This window comes from Penaeus vannamei, chromosome 34 (genome assembly GCF_042767895.1).
Source record: "Penaeus vannamei isolate JL-2024 chromosome 34, ASM4276789v1, whole genome shotgun sequence".
Classification (NCBI taxonomy): Eukaryota; Metazoa; Arthropoda; class Malacostraca; order Decapoda; family Penaeidae; genus Penaeus; species Penaeus vannamei.
This window is the reverse complement of record NC_091582.1, coordinates 20,239,720-20,261,657: the sequence shown is the minus strand read 5'-3', so window position 1 is coordinate 20,261,657 and position 21,938 is coordinate 20,239,720. Positions and strand designations below refer to the sequence as shown.

General features: G+C 36.9%; 1 protein-coding gene across 2 annotated transcripts in view; it reads right to left on the bottom strand.

Moving 5' to 3' along the window:
• Window positions 1-1,153: 1,153 nt before the first annotated feature.
• Usp7 (Ubiquitin-specific protease 7) overlaps window positions 1,154-21,938 on the bottom strand; it is a 35,023-nt gene continuing 14,238 nt past the window's right edge. The window contains exons 1-22 of one of the 2 annotated variants that reach the window (XM_070113534.1): window positions 18,909-18,966; window positions 18,365-18,520; window positions 17,818-18,093; window positions 16,912-17,030; window positions 16,522-16,665; window positions 16,127-16,312; window positions 15,419-15,499; window positions 15,165-15,255; window positions 14,673-14,865; window positions 14,208-14,361; window positions 13,766-14,047; window positions 13,387-13,521; window positions 11,300-11,410; window positions 10,845-11,028; window positions 10,425-10,549; window positions 8,536-8,658; window positions 6,864-7,009; window positions 5,860-6,013; window positions 5,431-5,567; window positions 4,972-5,260; window positions 4,460-4,553; window positions 1,154-4,323 (exon numbers count right to left, since the gene is read on the bottom strand). In XM_070113534.1, coding sequence (XP_069969635.1) covers window positions 4,220-4,323; window positions 4,460-4,553; window positions 4,972-5,260; window positions 5,431-5,567; window positions 5,860-6,013; window positions 6,864-7,009; window positions 8,536-8,658; window positions 10,425-10,549; window positions 10,845-11,028; window positions 11,300-11,410; window positions 13,387-13,521; window positions 13,766-14,047; window positions 14,208-14,361; window positions 14,673-14,865; window positions 15,165-15,255; window positions 15,419-15,499; window positions 16,127-16,312; window positions 16,522-16,665; window positions 16,912-17,030; window positions 17,818-18,093; window positions 18,365-18,520; window positions 18,909-18,951 — 3,327 coding nt within the window. In that variant the 5' untranslated portion in view covers window positions 18,952-18,966 and the 3' untranslated portion in view covers window positions 1,154-4,219. Of the gene's footprint in view, window positions 4,324-4,459; window positions 4,554-4,971; window positions 5,261-5,430; window positions 5,568-5,859; window positions 6,014-6,863; window positions 7,010-8,535; window positions 8,659-10,424; window positions 10,550-10,844; window positions 11,029-11,299; window positions 11,411-13,386; window positions 13,522-13,765; window positions 14,048-14,207; window positions 14,362-14,672; window positions 14,866-15,164; window positions 15,256-15,418; window positions 15,500-16,126; window positions 16,313-16,521; window positions 16,666-16,911; window positions 17,031-17,817; window positions 18,094-18,364; window positions 18,521-18,908; window positions 18,967-21,938 lie in introns of those variants that run through there. The other variant, XM_027372435.2, reaches the window with a different exon arrangement.

Sequence of the window (21,938 nt, the reverse complement as noted above, 5' to 3'; positions counted from 1 at the left end):
CTTCTCATTTGCGATGAGTGTTTATGGCTCTAGGTATAAAGGTTGGTATAAACATTCTTCTCTCACTTTCCAATGCGTACATTTGTACAAGTGAGAGTGAGATTGAAAGAGTGTGAGAGAGAGCGAGAGAGAGGGTGAAAGTGAGGGTGTGAGTGAGTGGGAGGGGGTACGGGTGAGTGAGTGAGAGGGTATGAGTGAGAGAGAGAGAGAGTATGAATAAGTGAGAAAGGGTGTGAGTGTGTGTGTGAGTTCGAGCGTGACCGTGAGTGCATGTCTGCGTGAGACAGACACGGCCAGACAGACTTTTCTCTTCAATGTGTGTTCACCGTATACTTGCCATTAATACTACTACCTACACTGTCAATTCCATACACAGCCCCGAGAAGGATATTTCTTTTACACTGTTAGCACATTCTATGACTGAACGGTTATTTTCTCATGCAGAATTGCTACATCAATTTTTACTGATCACAACAAATGCAAACTTGATTGACTGGTGCGCGTGTACCGTATTCTCCATGCACGGACCTCTCTTTTGCATTTTCTTCGTCTTTTTTTTTCTTTAGTTAAGCTTATGGCTTCTGACAACTACGAATCATAACCTTCGTTTTCTATGATTTCATCCTGTTTATCATTCTTGAATAAAAAGCATCCACATAAAATATATCAATCATATGCAACCTAATAAAAAATAATTACAGAATTCCCATTGATATTCAAACTGAAGAATGTATATACATTATTCAACAAATTTTAAATGTACTTATTTGTCACAATAAAATTACATTTTGCTACTAAAGAAAATATCTTCTTGACATAAAGAATAAATCCAAGTGGAAGTAATATACAATGAATATACATAGTTATATTCTTTTAAAAACTTTTCATTAATATCATTATACATCCATCTATGTTGGCTAAATAAATACAACAAATCAATTTTTCTTTCAGCATTCCATAAGAGGTAACTGCTATTGCAACTGCTGTAACAATCGAGACATTTTTGTAGAGTCAGTCTACAAAATTAGTAACTGTTTATACGAAAAATAAATCTTAATATCAAACCAATATTACAAAAAACAATTTACAAAGGTGGGCCACAATCCACAAGGTCTTTCAACATTATTATAAAGGTTAAAAAATACACTTATCGTGAATCTTTTTACACGTTATTATTACTTATGATTGATTTACTTTTATTAACAGAAGTACAGATTGTGTCTGGCTAAAAAGTGTCCATGAAAGCAATGGTACGCCTTTGACCAAAAGACTCACTCATTTTGCTGCTCTCCTATGGGGGCATATAAAGCATGTTCTCTGTAAAACTGTAATATGGACACCCGTAAATAAAACTAATTTCATCAACTGTACAGCATATGAAAGCCTAGAAATATAGGGAGGGTCAAAATGAAAAATCAAGACCTAGTGCCGAGGTCCTCCCTGCGGTGGTGATGGTGAAGGTGGTGCCCCCTGGTGCCCTGAGGTGCCCCAACAGTGCTCACAGCTGCCCAACACAAACTAAAAATGCAGGCAAGCTATGGGTTGGTCTAACCCTTACACCCACATGAGAAAAGAGGATGGGGGCCAAGTTGACACTACCGACTCATGTCCATGCACCAAATTAGGTGATAATGCAACATGTGGGTAACAGCACTCAGAATGGTAAAAGAAATAATCTTTTTAAAAAAATTATAATAACCAAAATCTCTTGGGGGGAGGGGGAGGGGGCACCATATAGAAAATAATAATAATTTATTGTTTAATCAAATGCATCATCCATAGTGACCAAGAATACTCAACCATTCACAGTGGTCACAAAATCCTAATATACAACAATACGGTCATGTGATAGAAATAAACTAATGAAACTGTATAAATAAGCTGGGGATTCAGTATTTATTCTTAATAACATTGACTCCTTAAATCTGTCATATGAAATTTCAATAACCATGTAATTATTTAAATATTCTCAAAAAATTAAACGAGGGATAGTGGGGGATAATCTTTTTTATATGGTACTCCATTATAAATTCTGTAAGTATTAATCTTTTCTTTAAGTCTAAACCTGTACATCTCTCATGCTGCATAAAACTGGTGTGTTGAAGTTTTCCCTTTTATTTACTTGACTGATCCATTACATGAAGACCCAAAGTGCAGCTGGTACAGAATGGATCACTGCCGGAGTATCACAGTCATGGTGCAAGGTGAGGAGGGTGGGGAGGAGAGACTTGAAAGGGAGGGGCGGGGAGGCTCTGTGGAAATGGGATAGGGGAAGGAGTGAATGGTCAGGGGAAGGGAAATGGGGAGGGGAGGGGAAGGGGATTAACTCGTTGGAGGGGTGTCAGTGGTGTTAACATGATGGTGATGGTGATGTGGTGGTGGTGTGGTGTGCTGCCCTTCACATTTCCACCGTTGCAGTGCCTCAGTACCTTCGTTTTTGAATAAGACTACCACATACTCATTCCTACTCTCTCTATGAGGTGTGTGTGACTGTGGAATATACATCTTGATTTTTTTTCCTTTTTTTCTTTTTTTTAAAGAGATGTAGATACAGCTGTGTATTGACTCTATACACACGATAGCTTTATTAAAAGCGTGAAGTCTTTACAGATAAATAACCACATTAAAATAACTAAACAATATTAATGAAAAAGGACTCCTCTTTGGAAAAATACTCAAAAGACTGAAATTAAGGCACTACTGTACACTGGAAAATAATAAAATAATACGAAGGTAATCCCACAAGTTCCTAAGGATGGACACATAATATTATGTGGGTCACTGAGACGATTATAATAAGAGCAAAACAACCCATACAGAGCATAATAGAGAGGTTCTTGAGTTAAATGTACCTCATTCTGCACAAAACAAATAAAAAATGTTACATTCACTGTAAAAACACTGTTAAAGTTTGGATACTCACTTCTATTATGTCCCTGAAACTAGCATAGTGCCTAAAATGAGATAAGCTACAATTTCTTCATTGTTTAAAGTTAAAGTAAATATGTTACATTAACATTATAATGAAATACTTTTTTTTCCCAAGGTGATTAAAGCTACATGGGGTTGAATATAGGACTTGACAGACACATTTATATAGGCATTCCATGAAGCTGCCCCTTGTAAGTGACCAATAATTCCATTCAAAGTGAGGTTAGAAGAGCTGAACGACAATTCCTTGCCTACCGGCTAAGTAGAACATTACACAAGGCTATGAAAGGTTGCATAATCTGGTTCCTCAAATAAAACTTTTTCTGGCAAGCTTTGTTGATACTTTTTTTTGTTTTCTTCAAGGCTTTGTAAACAATGCGATTACATAACCACGGCAAGTCACACCACAGAAACACCTCACCAAACAGTAAAAAATCAAATGTAACCACTGCTTCATATCCTCATTTATGCATCGGCCCTACAGACTTTCCTTTTGCCATTCTGAATCCCACTCCTGCAGAACTATTGTTTATCATGTTCTTAAAAAAGGACGTGCGAGATCTCCAGTGAATGTAGGGCGAGAAGTGACAACTCTTGACCTTGTAACTTTTGACTTGTAATTTGCAATACAATGCAGCTGTTCAGTGTAATGCATAATCATTATTCACCTCCACGGATGCAGCTACCTTATCACAGAATTATAAAACATTGTGGCTACAAGTCGAATAATGCCTTCAAGCACATTCATTACCTACACAATCTATTTAAAATGTCAGACAACAACCATTAAGAAATGCCTTCAGTTTCAGCCATGGCAGCTGTATATATCATTAGTTTCACGAAGCATTCAATATCGTGCTGAAATTCTAGTAGTTTGTTCTCTCTAAAAGATAAATAAATAATAACAATAAAAAAAGAAAACCACATTATCTCCGACAGTGTCCACTTGTACCCCTTTCTGGAACACAGCAAACTGTCAAGCTTCATGACAAGTGCATATAGCTACACTACACAGCCACATTCACCTTCCGCACATGCTCTCTGACACCCCACGTTACACGCACATGGCAGCCCCACACCACTGTGAAGGCTTGTGTATGAGAAGAGGCGAGGAGGGGGTGGTCAGGGATGGTCAACCGGCAGCTCCACACAAGGCAGAACAGCACACGGCACCAACACCACACATGGGAACAGGGAGGTCAACACCCTCTTCTTTTTTCTCTTTTTCTCCCTACTGGTTGGTAAATTTTCTTTTAAAGTTCTGATGTTCCTATGGTTATCCTCTGCCTCAATTATATATCTTTATGGGCTTTTCTAAGTAGTTGTATCTGGAGCGTTTGGGAGCTTTGTTGACGTGTTCCAGTCCAAGCCATGGCTTGGCAGGCAAGGAGGCTGTAGAAGAAGGAAAATCATAAGAGGTGCTCTATGCATAATAAATCATCTGATTTTACAGAAATATCCATGTTTTTGTATTTGAAGTGTTTGTTAATAACCTGATTAAGCAAAAATAAGCAGAAACTGTTCTTACTCTGGTTAGGGTGGGGTTTGAATTCCTGTAGGTTAACTACTTCATCATCTGTGATAAATGTTGGTCGTCCCATTACAACTATAGCAAACCGGTACTGGAAAAAAATCACATTACTTAGAAAAACAGAAAATATTTAAATATACAAAAATTAGACAAACTTATATACATCAATTCTCTTTCTAAAATGTGCCTCTTCAGATAATCTCATTTCAATCTGAAGTTTCCTAGACATATACCAAAAGGGCCTCAAACAAAAAACCTTTAAACAAGAAATCCCTAAAACATTTTCATGATTAAGATTTCACACACAAAATTAATTCAAGTTTTCCTCTAACATAACTACCATCATTACTCTTCTAACTGCCTTCCACCATTCAATACAGTCCCAATACACATGCTATCTGGATACAGAACTAACTAAAGTTTGTTTTTCATATTTTCTCCAAGCTACATAACCTGTAGGTGTATTACCCTGCATAAGCAAAGGCATGACAAAAGTTATTAGGGGATACCTTTTCATATTCTTTGTCTGGCACATCCAGCTTCTTCTGGATGCGATCCCGCACGTGAGAGAAGAGCTCTCCTTGCTTGACCTTGAAGAGGAACGGGATACCAAAAGTAGAAAAGATTTCCTTGTGGAAATGTGCCACTTGTATGAGCATCTCATCCTCAGCGACATGAAGGTCCTCGAGGGGAATTTCTTCAATGCGATACGATCTTGTTCCTGCCGTACTTAGCGCATCTAGACTCATGGACTCTGGTGGCGTCGAGGCGATCTTGTACGAGGAAATATCTACAAGCCTGGAAACCAGAACTAAATTTAGTCAAGAAAAAATATACACATGCAACTCAATTAAAACTTCATTTACAATCAAAAGCAAGATATATGCATTACATATTCAAATTTTCCTTTACTTGTTACACTGCAGAGAATCAAAAGGCTTCCTTGATTTATACTTGAAATCACTTACCTCAGTTTCCCAGATCCATTTTCAGATAATGTGACTTGTTTTCTGGCTTCATGTAGCAAGTCTGCCACTGTGCCATTCTTATTTGGATACAGGACTAACTCTTGCTCCTCTTTCATACGTTCTCCAAGCCACATACACTGCAAGTAAATCAAGGGCATGACATATGTAATTAGGTGATACCCATTATCATCTGGTGCTTTAAATTTGTAACAAAGGCTGATATTTGTTGCAGAATTCTAACTTTCATTAAATTTTTCCTAATTCAAATCTGAAAACTTGTCTTATTCTTTTGGGGTCTATTTTGATACACAGACATTTTTCAAACTTGGATTTTTTTCTAGATGAAGTCCCATGCTTCATTCATGTGCAAACATAATAGAAAATGACAACTACCATACTCCATTTTTTAAGTCCTTATAGCTTACTCACCTTGAATTGCCTCTTATTTTCTAATTCATTAATCTTAATACTAAGTTGCTGGTAGTATATTTTTTTAGGGTGCCGGGGCTTCATGCAGACTAGCATATCCTTGAGGGTTCCCTCGTAGGTGCATCTCACTGGGTTGCCTGGCCCATCTCGGTAACTGAAGGACAAATGATATTCTCTTGTGGCAATATGGAATCAAAGGAATCAAAGGCATCAAAGCATAAAACAAAGACATAAAGACACAAACACACACTCACACACTAATACACAAACACACACTCACACACTAATACACAAACACACACTCACACACTAATACACAAACACACACACACACACAAATACACAAATACACACTAACTCGTACACACACACTAATACTAACACACAAACACACACTAACTCTCACACATACTAAAACACACTAACAAACACACTAACTCGCATACACACACACACACACACACACACACACACTAACTCACATACACACACACACACTAACTCACATACACACACACACAATAACTCACATACACACACACACAATATCTGACATACACACACACACAAAATAACACACTCACACACACAATATAACACACACACACACAATATAACACACACACACAATATAACACACACACACACAATATAACACACACACACACAATATAACACACACACACACAATACATCACTCACTCACTCACACACAAAAAAAACTCACTCTCTCACACACAAAATAACTCACTCACACACAAAATAACTCACTCACACACACTTACTCACTCACACTCTAATACAAAACATCAACAAAAATGGGTATAGATTCTAACTCAAAAATTTGAAAACATTTTAAAAAATGTAACTTGTGAAAAATAAAGTATCTTTTTTTTTTAAACACTGGGAACAATATGAAGAATTACTTTCCTGTTTGAAACACACAAAAATAATCTTTACTATTATCAATCCATAGAAAAGTGACAATAAAAAAAAGCATCTACCTCTGTGACTTGAAAAACTGTAACAGGTACGGGTCAGTATCGAGACGATGAGCAACAGCTCTGGCCATCTGATCATAATTCATCCTTTGGGACAGCTCCATGGTGAACCCTGGGTCCGTGGGGACTGTCTTATCACAGAATGTAACCTGCAGAGGAGATGGTGGTTAATAGGAAGAAAAACTGACATCACATACTTAAACCCTAAACCCCTCTCAAAGCTCAGTGAATTAAACTTTGTCTAGCAATGCATTTCCCTTATCTTGTCCACTGACTGCTCATCCTAGCCCCCTACCCAAATCATGCCCACTCCACTACTTCAGCACCTATCTTGAGCTTTATCTTTTCAATGTTTGGTAAATGTGTTATCATCAGTATAAAACATTTTCAAATAAAAATAATCATCTCTATTTCACCTAAGTATAAAAGGAATGGAAGTAAATAGAGATGGATATTACATCAAGTATCCCTTCAATTTTGTGACTTGATGTGGACAGGTAATAAATCAGAATTAGAGAAACACTCTTACGTGCATCAAATAGTACTCTTCAAATAAAGCAAAAAAAAGTTTGCTCTAGGTGAAAGCAGAAAAATCCCTAGAGCTGTCGGCTCTAGTCATAGTTGTCTACAGAAGATGGAGTCATTAGGAGATTAACTGGGATATGTTTTAAGGTCAAGGTATGAACTATAAGACTTCACAGCTTGACACTATTTCCAACATATACAGTAATGTATATTATCTAAACTATCACAAAACTTTCCCTTATATTGTTAGCATAATTTAAACTCAATTGAATTCCCATATTCTAATTAACACAATTATAGCCAAACAAATATTATCCATCAAAAAAAACTTTAACCCTCTCAACCTATAGTGACATTCTATTATGTCACGGCTGACCATCCATCATGCTGGGATGAAGACCAATCACATATCATATATGCCTGAGATGCACCAAGTTGTCCAAACTCAAATGATGTTCACCTGTTTGGCCACAGCTGAGGTCCTTAACCACAAGCTGCCGGGTATGGCATGTACGTACATGCCATGCCCATTGTGGGGGTGATGAATTTAGTAATTGTTTGTCCATATAGATGGCTCCACAAGTACTGTCACCAATGAGCTAATTACGCGAACTACCTGTCTCACCTGATTTATCCTTTTCCTTGATTTCCGATAATATTTTCTAGTATTTAATACTGCTGTTGGTAATGTCAGTAACAATATAGTAATTATATTGTTACTGACAAAATTAAGTGTCAATATTGAAAGCAATAGTAAAAAAAAGCATTTTCCCACTTTTTCAAATAAAAGTGAGGTCAAAAGATATACTAATTGACTCCTTTGAGGCTAGGCATTGGCAGAGCTATCTATGTGCAGAAACATTTAACCAAGCATTGCCAAAGGGAACAAACCATTTTCTCATCGACATTGGGTTAAGAATAAACAGTCTCTCAAACATAGACTGAAAACATTTTTAGCCTCATTTTCTAAACAACAGTTTATACCATAGCCTAGATGGTGGAAAGCATGGGAATTTGCTTCCTTCACTTCTAGTTTTCTCTTGAGCAGCTGTATCAACATGCACCTTAGCAAGTGGTTTGGTATGACACCAGCAAATGCTGTCATAAGTGGGTTCATAAACTGAAAACATGATAACAAACAAATACAAACCTCCACCCGGAAGAAGAGGTCCCTAAAGTAGTCGCGGCAGGACGGAAGCTCAAGGCTGGGATCGTCCAGAAGGTCGTCTCGCTGGAACACTATGATGTCACCGTCCATCAGTTCATCTAACACCTGATTAAAAGGAATAAGGTTAATAAAGAGAAAGAAATATCCTTTAATTCAAAATAAAGCCATACAAAGAAGGGCATTTAATAAATACTCAAGTACAAATCTCTCAAAATATGAGAAATATTATTCTCTTACATGCCACACCACTGGATAATTACAGGTCTATAGCTTTATTAAAACAAAAACAAAAACAAAAACAAAAACAAAAAAAAGTTTATCAAACCACAATTAGAAATACAGCATGAGGATAAAGTCAACTAAATATAGTACTGCCAAAATGGGAAAAAAATCAAATGTTTTTTGGTATGGAAGTGTGGAGGAGCAAAGTAAAGCTTGCCAAATGCATATTGAAAACAGAAAATAGCTTGTCTTTCTTTACCCATATACTTTATGTTACACATACCAAGTTGCTATGATAAACATAAATATAGCTAGTTTACTTTCTCATAACATTCATGTTTCTACAATGGTCCAAGAAGTAAATATATCCAGGAAAGGGGGACACTGTTTATTGGGACCATTGCAGGCAGAGGGGAGGAAGAGGATAATTTGCAGTTAGCTACCCTATGTACACATATGAGGAAACTACTAAATGACTGTCAGAGCCCACCTTGGGTTATTTCTTGGGAGAAACAAGGCCACAAGCGCCAACAGGTAAACTATGTACATAAGTAATTAGTGCCAGGTACACCTGTATGGACTTCTACTTGTTGCAATCTTGCATATGGCATTTAATAGCATTGCATATAGATGACTTTTTAATGTCAAAAACACTTACACCAATATCAGAAAAAAATGGAAATCATAATGTTCTACAGCTTTACAGTGGGTACCATCCATCATCAGCATATTTGTTTTGATTTGCAATTGGTTGTTTCCGTTGTAAAGAGCTCTCCGTCTCGGATGCAGATTTTTTAACTTAACATATGTAAACTAAATATTGATTATTCTAAGCTAAAGATTTTAGAACACAATGATACATGCTCTGTTATAAAAATTATAAAGCATTTTTAAACTTGGTCTTATGAATGGTCTTTGCAAAAAGTTGAAACAGCTATTGCACCTTTTACATGCATTTTTTTGGGTAAAAATGCAACCTGCAAAGGCTACCACAGCTGGTAGGTGCCATAAATAGATAACTATCTCCACCCAGGCATCCAATGATTTTTATTCACTTATTTGCATACATATTACATTCAAAAGACTGAACACTAACTCTTATTTTTGTTTCCATTGGTTATAAGCCATTTTATATAAATATCATTAAAGAATGATTTGATCTGTGTTTCTATAATTCTTAAAATTGAACTGATGTTATATTCATGCTAGGATTATAAAAATATAAGTCTGTACTGATACTGTCATCCACTGTTCACCATTTCTTCACAATTTGAATTACTAAAAAATATATAATAAAAAAAAAATAATAATAATATATAAATAAATAAAAACAAAGAGTATTAGGATTTTCTTGTTTAAATTAGTTTTTTTCACAATTTAATGCATTCATTAAACATTTCAGACAGGAATATCTACTTTCCTATCTAAATAAAGAGTGGAAAACCTTATCTTTCTATGATCAAATGACTGGAAAAAGGTAAGCCTCAGTCCTCTTAAATATACATACATATACATCTATATCTATATTGAGGAGTACTTGTACCTACAAATATTCCTTTATAGTGAGGGGAAAAAAAGGAAAGAGAAGGAAATTTATAAAAGTCAAAAGACTTATAGATAAGTTTAGTCTCCGTCTTTTTCCTCTTTACCTTCTCTAATGGGCGGTCAAGGTCAGCCAGCCGCTCCACCAAGTTGGGCTTGATTTCCTCAAAGAGCGCCAGTTCAGTGCTCAGTGGCAGTCCTGCACGTTCGTTCAACAGCGGTACCAACTCCTCTGCTCCAAGGCAAGTAAAATATATCAATTACAAATCGATGAGTTAAATACAAATTAAGCACCATATGGAAGACGTATCAAAAAGGAAAAAACTAAATTTTTCATAAACATATACCATGATACTGACTATGAGTGTATGACACATTAAAGTATAGCCTGACCATTATAGAGCCATCAAAGTCAACAGAACAATACAAAAGGTATTTGCAAATCTAAAAACATTGGTTCTCAGATTGTATAACCACAAAACTCAGACAAAGAAACAGTAAAAAATTCTCAGAGCTGATGTACTTACGGACATTAAATGAGATGTGCATATAATGGTGTCCACAATAATGTAAGCGTTTGTGTCGTGGGTCATAGTATTTGAAGAAAAGAAGAACATCTGAGTCTTTGTCAAAGGCAGTGAGAGCCTTCAGGCCCGAGTCTGGAGGCACTGTCTCCATGAATACCGTCCATGGGTTACTGTTATCACTTATCTGAAAGGCATTGGATCATTAATACTTTTGCAAAAAATATAAAATTTTAATCAAGTGTAAAATCAGTTTTAAATTCCAAATGATATCAAAGACACCTCTATATCACTCTCTTTACCCATTTACTCTACTAATCTTTTCATATTCTTCATATATATACATAAATAGAAATCACAGAGGGTTTAAAAAAAATTAAGAAACTTTCACAAATGTCTATTGCTTGTAAAAATCACAAAGACTTGTAGGCTTGAACAAATTCAGCATGCAGCCTCACCTCTGATAAAGGTTTGTGGAGTTCTGTTTCAAGGTCTAAGAGTGTCGGTCTGTTGGTCTGGTTGGTCCGGAGATTTAGTGGCCATGGTCGGATTTGCTCCACTGGATATTTCTGAAATGATCAAGGTATGAAAATTCAATAAAGAGAATGAAAAATTTTTCATTAATTATATAATCATAAAAAATATTGCCCTAAATTCTAAAACAATACTTATCAATCACATCATGGAGCAGTAGAGTCCCTAGATGTACAAAGTCAAGCCAGTGGAGCCAGGGTGTAAGGACATGCCCTTGCATCAAATGAACTAATGACACCAAGCACAATGGGGTAAGCCCAATGCCACCAGGAAAATTTTGTGTTCACAGTAGTACTGTTCTGTCAAATGTCTCTACACATAGGTGGCTCTGCCAGTGCTTATCCACAAATGAGTCAATTCGTAGACATCATGACCTCACCTGATTTCACCTTTCCTTGAGTTTACAGGATAAATGTTTTTTTTGTTTTTTTTTTTACCTAAAGCTATCAATATTGATACTTTTTTATCATAAACATCATGATTACTACATTGTTATTGACATTACTAACAGCAATATTAGTTAACATAATTTTTTTTCGAAAATCAATGAAAAGGGTAACGAGGTGAGACAAGTAGTTCTCGCAATTGGCTCATTGGAGACAAAGAACTTGTGGAGCCATCTCTGTCTAAAAACAATTACTAAATTAAACACAGCGGCCATGGAATGTGGTTAATGGGTAGCAGTAGGGAGGCAAGACCTGCATCCTAAGATATACAATGTTGGTAGGAGCTAACATTCTTCCCACACAGCAAGTGGGGCAGGCTGTGGTTCCTATTGGGAGGGTGACTGCCAGGATATAGTTTTGGAGCAGGAGTTAACTCTCATTTGCATCGTAATGACTGCCAACCCAGTAAGAGCTTTTGATAGGTTTTGGTGAGATATTCATATTGTTCTATGTGGCTTCAATGCAGTATCTAGCTGTAACTGAGTTACCTATGAAATGACTATGGACCCCCATAGTTTTGCTAGTTCCTTAATAGTGAGGATTTAAGGTTCCTGGCATCTGAGAGAGAATAATGTTGCAATGAGGAGATAAGGAGTCTTGATACTGCACTGGAGTGTCTATGTGGGCTAGGCATACAAGTCACACCCCCAAGAGAGTGTCCCCACTCATGTAAGGATAATGCCAAGATTTTAGTCAACATACAGGCTTCAAGGCACCACCTCAATCCAATAGGTTAACATTATAGCATCCACAACCCAGAATCTGCACAACTCAGCTCCACATACTTCCCAGCTTGGGTCATGCCTGATCCAACAACCTTGTCCTCATTCTCTCTTCAGCAAGCACTTCTTGCGACTCACTGGCTGACACGGACACCTCATGAACTGCAGGCTCATATCATTCCTGGTTCACTGACATTGCTCTGGATTACTTCAGCTTCAGGATTCAGAACCAAGAAAATCAACAAATCATCAGCCATGTAGCAACAAGACTAGGACATCCATGACCTTTGTCAACTAGGGAGCCTCTCTGGCTCCCCAATGTTAAATCAGCAACACCAACTTCCCATAACTGTATGAACTCTCACCCACACAATCACTCCCTAAAGAATTTAAACAGACCAATTCATGTAGTAGATATATCCCCATCCACTATACTGGTAACGCCGGAGCAAAATATTTGGCTTTTTGCTCACTCAGCACACGCACTGGAGGGGGAGCACCTACTGCATCCATAACCTGCACAACTCAATTCCGTATACTTCCCAGGTTGGGTCAAGCCTGACCCTACAGCACCTAGCGATAACCATGGGCACTCTCACCCATTCCAATCATTCACCAATGAGAAGACACCAGTCATGTAGTACATACATCCCATCTACTACAATATTCCAGTAGTTAAAATGGTTTTGACAATGTAAATATCAAATAAATACAAGCAAACAACTTCTAAATCCAAGAGAGTAACCTCTTCCTAAAAGACAATATAAAGACAGTAACATAATAATAAAACAGTTACCATAATGCTAAAAGATAAACTGTCACTTCTCAACGGAATACACTTACAAGGCTCTCAGCCACTTGTTCTAGGAACTCTTGGAGTGTGGCTGACTTTTTCACCCGGAATGTTCGGTAGTTGACCTTGTCTGGGTCGTAGAGATCATTACCCTGATGCCCAGAAAATGCATCCTCTAAAACAACCTGCAAATACATTAAAGCAAATTTTTTATATCAGATGTCAAAAAGTGCATAAATACACAAGTATTAATATATGAATGTGGCATTATGTATGGATAAATATGATATATATGTATATGTAAGCATTAATTCTTGTATCTGAATTCCATATAAATACAAGTAGTGGGAGGCAGAGTGTTGAAATGCAAACAGAAAAAAATAGAAAATAAAAATAAATGTAAACCCAATATAATGTCAAAACTCTAACCTGAACGCTCATGTAGAGGTGGGCTTCATTGCGTTCCTTCCTGCGGATCATCTCAACCCGCTTTTCCTCCTGTAGTCGATCTATGAGCTCTTGTGGTATATCTTCCTCCGTTACCTCCTGAAGCACTGTCTTCAGGCACGACTCTCTTATATACACCAACATATAAGCATTTGTACAGTGCTTCACCGTAAGGTTGAGGTCATCCTCATGACCACCAAAGTTGTGGTCAATGGCCTCTTGCTTGCTGCATCTTGATACTACATCGTCGTCAAATTTGCACCACTGATATCATAAGATAAAGAGAGGGTATTTATCAATATGGGAAACTCACACAGAAAATGTATTGAGTGTTTCCAGTCCATATAAAAAATGAAAAAAAAAATAATAATAATAATAAATGAATAAATAAAATAATATAATATAAAAATTGGTTGATACTTACCCTACCATCCCCTTTTGGATTGATGAATACAACATAATGGCCACCATGGTTGTCCCCTGAGTGTACTAGGACGGCGTGGAGCACATATGTAGCTGGAGTTGATTCAGGTTTTTGAAGAAATTGGTCCATATTTAACTTTTCTGGGAACTCATATCTGGAATGTGGAGTTCTAAATTAACAAAACAAATAGAAGAAAGGCATAATCTACAGATATATTTAGATATATCAAACTAATGCAAAGACTTTGTCTATGAAGAAATGCATGGCATTAGTTAATCTCCACGTTTGAAAATTTGAAAAGGAAAACAAGAAGCAAGCATATTTTGACAAGGAAGGATATTTGCACACAAATCTATTTTGTAATAACATGTTATTACTACTTCCTAATATACAAATATTTCATCTAAGAGCATACTGACAGAGGACATACATCAAGTAATACTGAAAGATGTTATGTTTTCTTACCTATCATTGATCTTGACATTTGAGTCTGTGATGGGGTCATACTGAAACCTCATCAAATGAAGATGAAGAACCGGGGGAAAGCTCTGGAATATGACCCCTTTGTCTGCTTCTTGAAGACCGTGTTCACCAGCATCATATTTATTGTCACCTTCCAGCGTTTCTACACTAATGTAGTCTTTAAAAGATTCTAGAACTGAAAGGGATGAAAAAGATAGAGGATATTACTTCTAACCTAAAAATTAAACCATTTCAAATTACAAAAAAAATAAATAAATAGATCATGCTACAACTTGGGGGTATGGAAGCTCAAACATAAAGATAAACAAAAAGTTTATTTGAGAAAAAGCCCTGTAAGCAAGCAACAACAAACATTTGTGTACGCAATTTTTTTGTGTTCATATAAGCTTTCTTGAAATTACCAATACTACAAATTTTAGGAGAAAAATCATTTTAAAAATTGGGGTATTGCACCATAAAAGACACTGTACTCACTGTTTTTCTTTCCTTTTATATTAAGCTGGATGTCATAAAAGGTCTCCGTTCTTGACGAAGTGTAGTCTACATGTTTACATTTGAAGTAAGACTGAAATAGACAAAAAAGAAAAAAAAATGTACCATCAGCTAGTTCTCAAATGCAAAAGACATCTAGCCATTAATGTAAGACATAGACTCATCTATGACATCCAAAATAAAGCATTACACAAGCCTCCATTTCAAAGCACAGACTTGGATCGACCAAAACTCACCACTGTCTTGCCTTCAAAGAGCCTTGGAATCACTCCTTCAACACAGGTTCCCTTCATTTTCGTTTCTAATTTGTCAAGCAGCTGCAAAACAAAAACAAAAGAGATACTAAAACTTCATCAACCATTTATGTTAACAGGTAAATAAAAAGGACTGACATTAAAAGAAGAAAAGGAGGAAAAGAGGAAAAAAGGAGACAAGAGTGAGTGTGGTGACAAGGGAAAGGAGGCAGGAGAATAAGAAAGGAAATAAGAGATGTGATGAAACTGAGAAAAGAAGGAAGAAAAGAGAAGAGCAGACAGCAGAGAGGAGGGAGGAGAGAATATAAAAAGGGAGGAAAGGAGGAAAAGAGGGAAGGAGGAGGATAGAAATAAGACAAAAAATGAATGAACAGAAAGCCATACACAGACAAGAAAGAAAGGCAACATAATCAATGTGCTGTCAGCTGTTATTTTCAAATATCTATTGGATATCTTTCTGTTACTGAGCAACACTGAATTCCATCTTCATCAATGTCAATTTTCAATTTTCCAATATCACCCAGAGTGTACTTACAATATAATAGGCACAATAAATTTCTTAAAATAAAAAAAATACCCATATTTATCTTCCAGCAACCTGATCAGATTATGGCTATTTCCTTCCCAAGTAAAATCATAAGAAGCTTTTACAAGTCTACAACTACAGAAAAATATGTAAGGAACACTCACCACTCTTAGGAACTCTTGAGCATCATGCTGCATGAAGGAATCAAGTGTTTCCCAGCCGAAGGACTTGGTCAATTTCTTAGTGCCGACTGGTTTGTCACTTGTCTGCAACTCGTGAAAGACCCGTTGTAGTGCTAATGCAACACTTTTGGTTGAGTCGTCACTCTCCGTTGGCATCTTGTAGACAGCCTGTGGGATACGGTAAATTTTTTTTAATTCCTAAAAAATAAGGATGCATAAAAAATTATATATATGCACAATTTCTAACCTCAAATCTAACACTTAAAGAAGTCATATGCAAAACTTTAGAAAGCTCAAGATTTGAGATTGAGACTGATGATGGATTACTGAAGTAGAACCAAAAGAAATTTACAATCAAAAGCACGTATACAGCTTACCATTCTTAGCTGACTTGTGAAGTACAGTACTTGGAGGAGAGAATTCATGTAACAAGTTGCACCCTGGTTCTTTAGCCCCACATAGCCTGTGTGTTTTTTACTGTCCCATGACACACCATGAGGCGCGTCTGCTGACACCCAAACCTGTTGATATCAAATCATATGTTATTTAGAGAATTATGGTTCAAATTAAAAGCTGAAAGTTTCAATATATACAAATACCCAGACTAACTAATTTTCTGAAAACGTGCAACACATACAAGTAAAAGATAAATAATTTCTATATTAACCTTGATTTGACTTGTATACTAGATAAAATATCCATCCCTAAAATATAACGAAAACAATACATTCCCATAGCAAAATACTGAAATCAAAATGTTCCCTTACCTCTAATGTGATGGTGTCATCTTTGATGTAACCCTTTTCAGGGTCAAGGACATCATTCCATGGCATGAAGTGTGAGAACCCCCAGTCATTTTCTTTACTATAAAATAAATGCTGGATTTCTGAAAAAACAAAAATTCTAATTAGGGTTCATGATGTATACCAAACACTTAACCCACTAGCAACGGTACATTTTCAAGCAGAGAACAATATTTTCCAGGCGGGCAAGTCCAGGAACCTGCCCACACGCCACCTACCAAGGGCGACAAACTCAGAACACAAGCTCTGATCTAGTGTCACACCGGTGGGATGCCCAGTAATGTTTACTTTTCTGGGTGTCTCATAAGTGGGACACCTGCCGTCAGTGGGTTAATATATATAGATTAAAAATAATAAATAAATAAATAAATAACAATAAAAATAAAATAACTTTACATCTTCAATTATACCTAAAACAAATGATATCATCATCACAGAATCATCCTCAACAAAATTATCAAGTATTGCCAGCTAGGTATTGACCTTATGGGTACAAATATTAGATAGATTGCTTTTTAAGAAAAAAAAAAATATATATAATAATAATAATAATAACTAACAATATCAATAATAATTATCATCATTATCAATATAAGTATTATTATGATTATCGTTATCAATATTACCATTATCCTTATCTTTATAATCAACATTACCATTATTATTATTGTTATCATCAATATTAACATTATCATTATTACTTTCATCCTTACTGTAATAGTAATAATATTGATAATGATAATAATAATAATAACAAAAACATAATTTTAAAATAATAATCAAATCTAAGAAGATAAATCCTGCTGGTTATACTGTCCTCAAAACATACACAAGTATGAATTCTTAAAACTGAACCAAATTTCTACTTACTGCGTGTGAAGGGAGGTTCACCATCACGCACCGACAACAGCCGCAAATCAGCCACTGCATTGCATGACCATGAAGTCGATTCCGACTCCCCATTACATTGTAAGAAGAACCCAAGGGATCGCTGTGGTTGGCGGTCTTGTGACTGGCTTGTACGAGGCATTACCATTATTTTCCATGGTAGATTTCGAACATAACAAGGCGGTGAAAGCATTGTGTCCTTTAGCTTGCTGAAGTCTTTGACACGGAACTGAAACTTTGCCTCTGAGCGTGCGTCATCTGTATGGAGGACGTTCATCAAAATGTAAACTCAATGTCAACTGATAATTAGATAAAAATATTGCAAGGACTAATTTAGGTATACTTTTATCACACACAAGCAAACACACACACATACATTTGCACAGATGAAAGCACACATTTACAAACAATCTTTTATTCCCCGATCCACACAAACAACAAAATACACACAAATACATCTCTACAGCAATATATACCTTCTATTTAGCATTATTGAAGAAAAAGGGTACTTTGTCAATACTCCACATACCTTCATCCATTTCTGTATCATGTTGTGTGGTGGATGAAGACACTTCCTGGGCATCTCCATTCATCTGCTCCTCCTCACCACCTTCTGATATTACACCCCCGCCCCCTCCACCTCCATCTCCTCCTCCGTCCCCTCCTCCATCCTCTGCTACTTCTTCTGCAAAGGAAAAAATGAGTAAGAAAGCTGCTTTAGTATAAAAACATAAGTATGGAATAATGAATATGTCCTATCTCAAACAGAAATGAACAAAATGTAAATATATATATACCAAAAGTCTTGTGACTAATTTCAAACATTAGAAATTCAAAATATCTATAAAAAAAAAAATAAATAAATAAATTTAAAAAATGCTACTTGGCAATGGAAACTGTCAAATGTATTTCATTCTTAAGAAGTTAGAAAAGTAAAAGAAAACAAGCATGTAAATATTACTACCCATTTAAAAGCAAACATATTGAAGCATGCATGTAACCAAATGTTCCTTATGCACTCATACTCCAGTACTTTAAAATGCCTTGGCTCCTGCACATGGCTACCATACTACCTCTCCTACACCATAGCATCAGCCTGATACATTCATCAACCATGAGCTGTGGGCAATTCAGAGAAAGTCTCTCCTATGGCTGAGCATGTTTCTCAACCCTGACACTCTTATCTGGATTACAAATACGTTTGCTGCACTTGTAAGACTACAACCATCCAGGAAATGCCTGACTTGCACGTAAATACACACTGACATATGCTCATTCACCTTTCACCTTTTATAAAGAGGTGCATCTATTCTCTCTATCATCAATAAATTAAAAAATCATTTAGCTAAAGCTTGTCGTAACATATTACGCAACAAAGCACATGCTTGATTTACAATGTCAACAAAAGAGTGTCTTCAAACATTTTCTCATTAAATAGTTTTTCAGTTAATAAACTGTATCATTTCCCCAAAAATCATTAATATATTAAAAGAAATTCTATAAATGTCTCTTTAACAAAACCTAAAACAATGTCTTCTTTAACTGCCTTGTTTTCTTCACTAATTTCTGTTGCTTATGTTGTCTGACATTAAAACTAAAACAAAGCCTGCATTCCACAGCTTGCTAATACATGACTTGCATGAGTTTCACTGAACATGCAATGAATCTCTCTTCCACCACAGACTTGCTTCTGCAACTTGTAAACATTGAAGTTCCATTTATCCCTTAAGCTTTAAACCAGTTTCCCTTATATATATAATTTCAATTCTGATTTCAAGGTCACAAAGGAAGAGAAAGCTCTGGTATGTATAATTAATAACAACACAAGTGATACTACTATCGACAAGGACAGTGATCATGAAAGCAATATTTTTGCTACTTTAATCATATAAACATGTAATTAACTTGCAAAACTGAAGTACAAAGGACAAATATTCTAAAAAAAAAAATGTCCTTGAGTTACTGTAACAACTATCAACAACAACCTATAAAGGCAACAACAACAACAAAAATAATTACTCAAAAGCAGAGAGTATCAGGAAAAATACACACAAAAAATAGATGTCATCAATAATCAGCACTGATGAAATCAATTAATAGCTGTACTATAACAGCAATACTACAAATAATAACAATGCATCAGTAAAGCAAAACATTATTTCAAGTTATTAATGATCTATTGTGTAAACAGAGCAAAGTAACATTTCAGGCTCTCAATGATCTACTTAATAAAGTGCCACAAGTAATTGATCATAGGTTGTGTAAGGCATAATTAAGTTTCTGTAATGAAATCCCAACTACCTCTCAGACTCCTTTTGATAATCAAGTAAACATTCAAGCCATAGCCATTCATAACCTATGAATGGCTGTGGCTATTCCTCAAGCACTTGAAACCAATGAGATAACATAACATTTATCATATCTACAACATAATCTTAATCACAAAGAAAGCATTTCTTGAATTTCTTTATACCTTCAAATCAATTTTATAGGGACTTGTTAGCATCAGAGTCTCAATTCTCAAACACACACTTTATAAAGCAATCATGGTTTACCTAACAATACATACATATGCAATGGACTGTGCAATATGAGTATTTTTTGAGTACTGGTTGTGCATGCACTGTAAATAGTGAATGCACAGCATATGTTTAGTGTTTATAACTCTTTATACAACAGAGAGCAGTGCAAGTGTGGGTGAGGGTGCGAGTGAGTGAGCGAGTGAGTAAATGAGTGAGTGAGTGAGTTAATTTGCATGTGTCTTTGCTTGTGTGCATGTATTTGCAAGCATGTGTGGGTGTGTGCATACAAGTGTGCGCTTGTGTGCATGTGTGTGTTCTCATACACATGCATGTATGTGCATATGCGAGTATGTGCAAGCGTGTGCGCACACAGGCACACCTAAATGTGTACCCTTGTGCATACTTGTGCATGTGTGTTTGTCTGTGTATGAATAGTTGTGCACATGTGTGCACATATGTGGGTGGCATGTGGGTGTAGTGTGTGTGTGTGTATTTGTTGCTACGCTTTGTGTATTTGTTACAGTGCATAGTGCATTGTTGGTGTTGTGTGTGGTGTATATTTGATGTTGTGTGGGGTGTGTATATTTGATGTTGTGTATGGTGTGTGCATCTAGTTCTGTTTGCGGTGTGTGTGTCTGCGGATGATTGCGGTGTGTGTGTCTGCTGCTGTTTGTGGTGTGTGTGTGTCTGCTGCTGTTTGTGGTGTGTGTGTGTCTGCTGCTGTTTGTGGTGTGTGTGTGTCTGCTGCTGTTTGTGGTGTGTGTGTGTCTGCTGCTGTTTGTGGTGTGTGTGTGTCTGCTGCTGTTTGTGGTGTGTGTGTGTCTGCTGCTGTTTGTGGTGTGTGTGTGTCTGCTGCTGTTTGTGGTGTGTGTGTGTCTGCTGCTGTTTGTGGTGTGTGTGTGTCTGCTGCTGTTTGTGGTGTGTGTGTGTCTGCTGCTGTTTGTGGTGTGTGTGTGTCTGCTGCTGTTTGTGGTGTGTGTGTGTCTGCTGCTGTTTGTGGTGTGTGTGTGTCTGCTGCTGTTTGTGGTGTGTGTGTGTCTGCTGCTGTTTGTGGTGTGTGTGTGTCTGCTGCTGTTTGTGGTGTGTGTGTGTCTGCTGCTGTTTGTGGTGTGTGTGTGTCTGCTGCTGTTTGTGGTGTGTGTGTGTCTGCTGCTGTTTGTGGTGTGTGTGTGTCTGCTGCTGTTTGTGGTGTGTGTGTGTCTGCTGCTGTTTGTGGTGTGTGTGTGTCTGCTGCTGTTTGTGGTGTGTGTGTGTCTGCTGCTGTTTGTGGTGTGTGTGTGTCTGCTGCTGTTTGTGGTGTGTGTGTGTCTGCTGCTGTTTGTGGTGTGTGTGTGTCTGCTGCTGTTTGTGGTGTGTGTGTGTCTGCTGCTGTTTGTGGTGTGTGTGTGTCTGCTGCTGTTTGTGGTGTGTGTGTGTCTGCTGCTGTTTGTGGTGTGTGTGTGTCTGCTGCTGTTTGTGGTGTGTGTGTGTCTGCTGCTGTTTGTGGTGTGTGTGTGTCTGCTGCTGTTTGTGGTGTGTGTGTGTCTGCTGCTGTTTGTGGTGTGTGTGTGTCTGCTGCTGTTTGTGGTGTGTGTGTGTCTG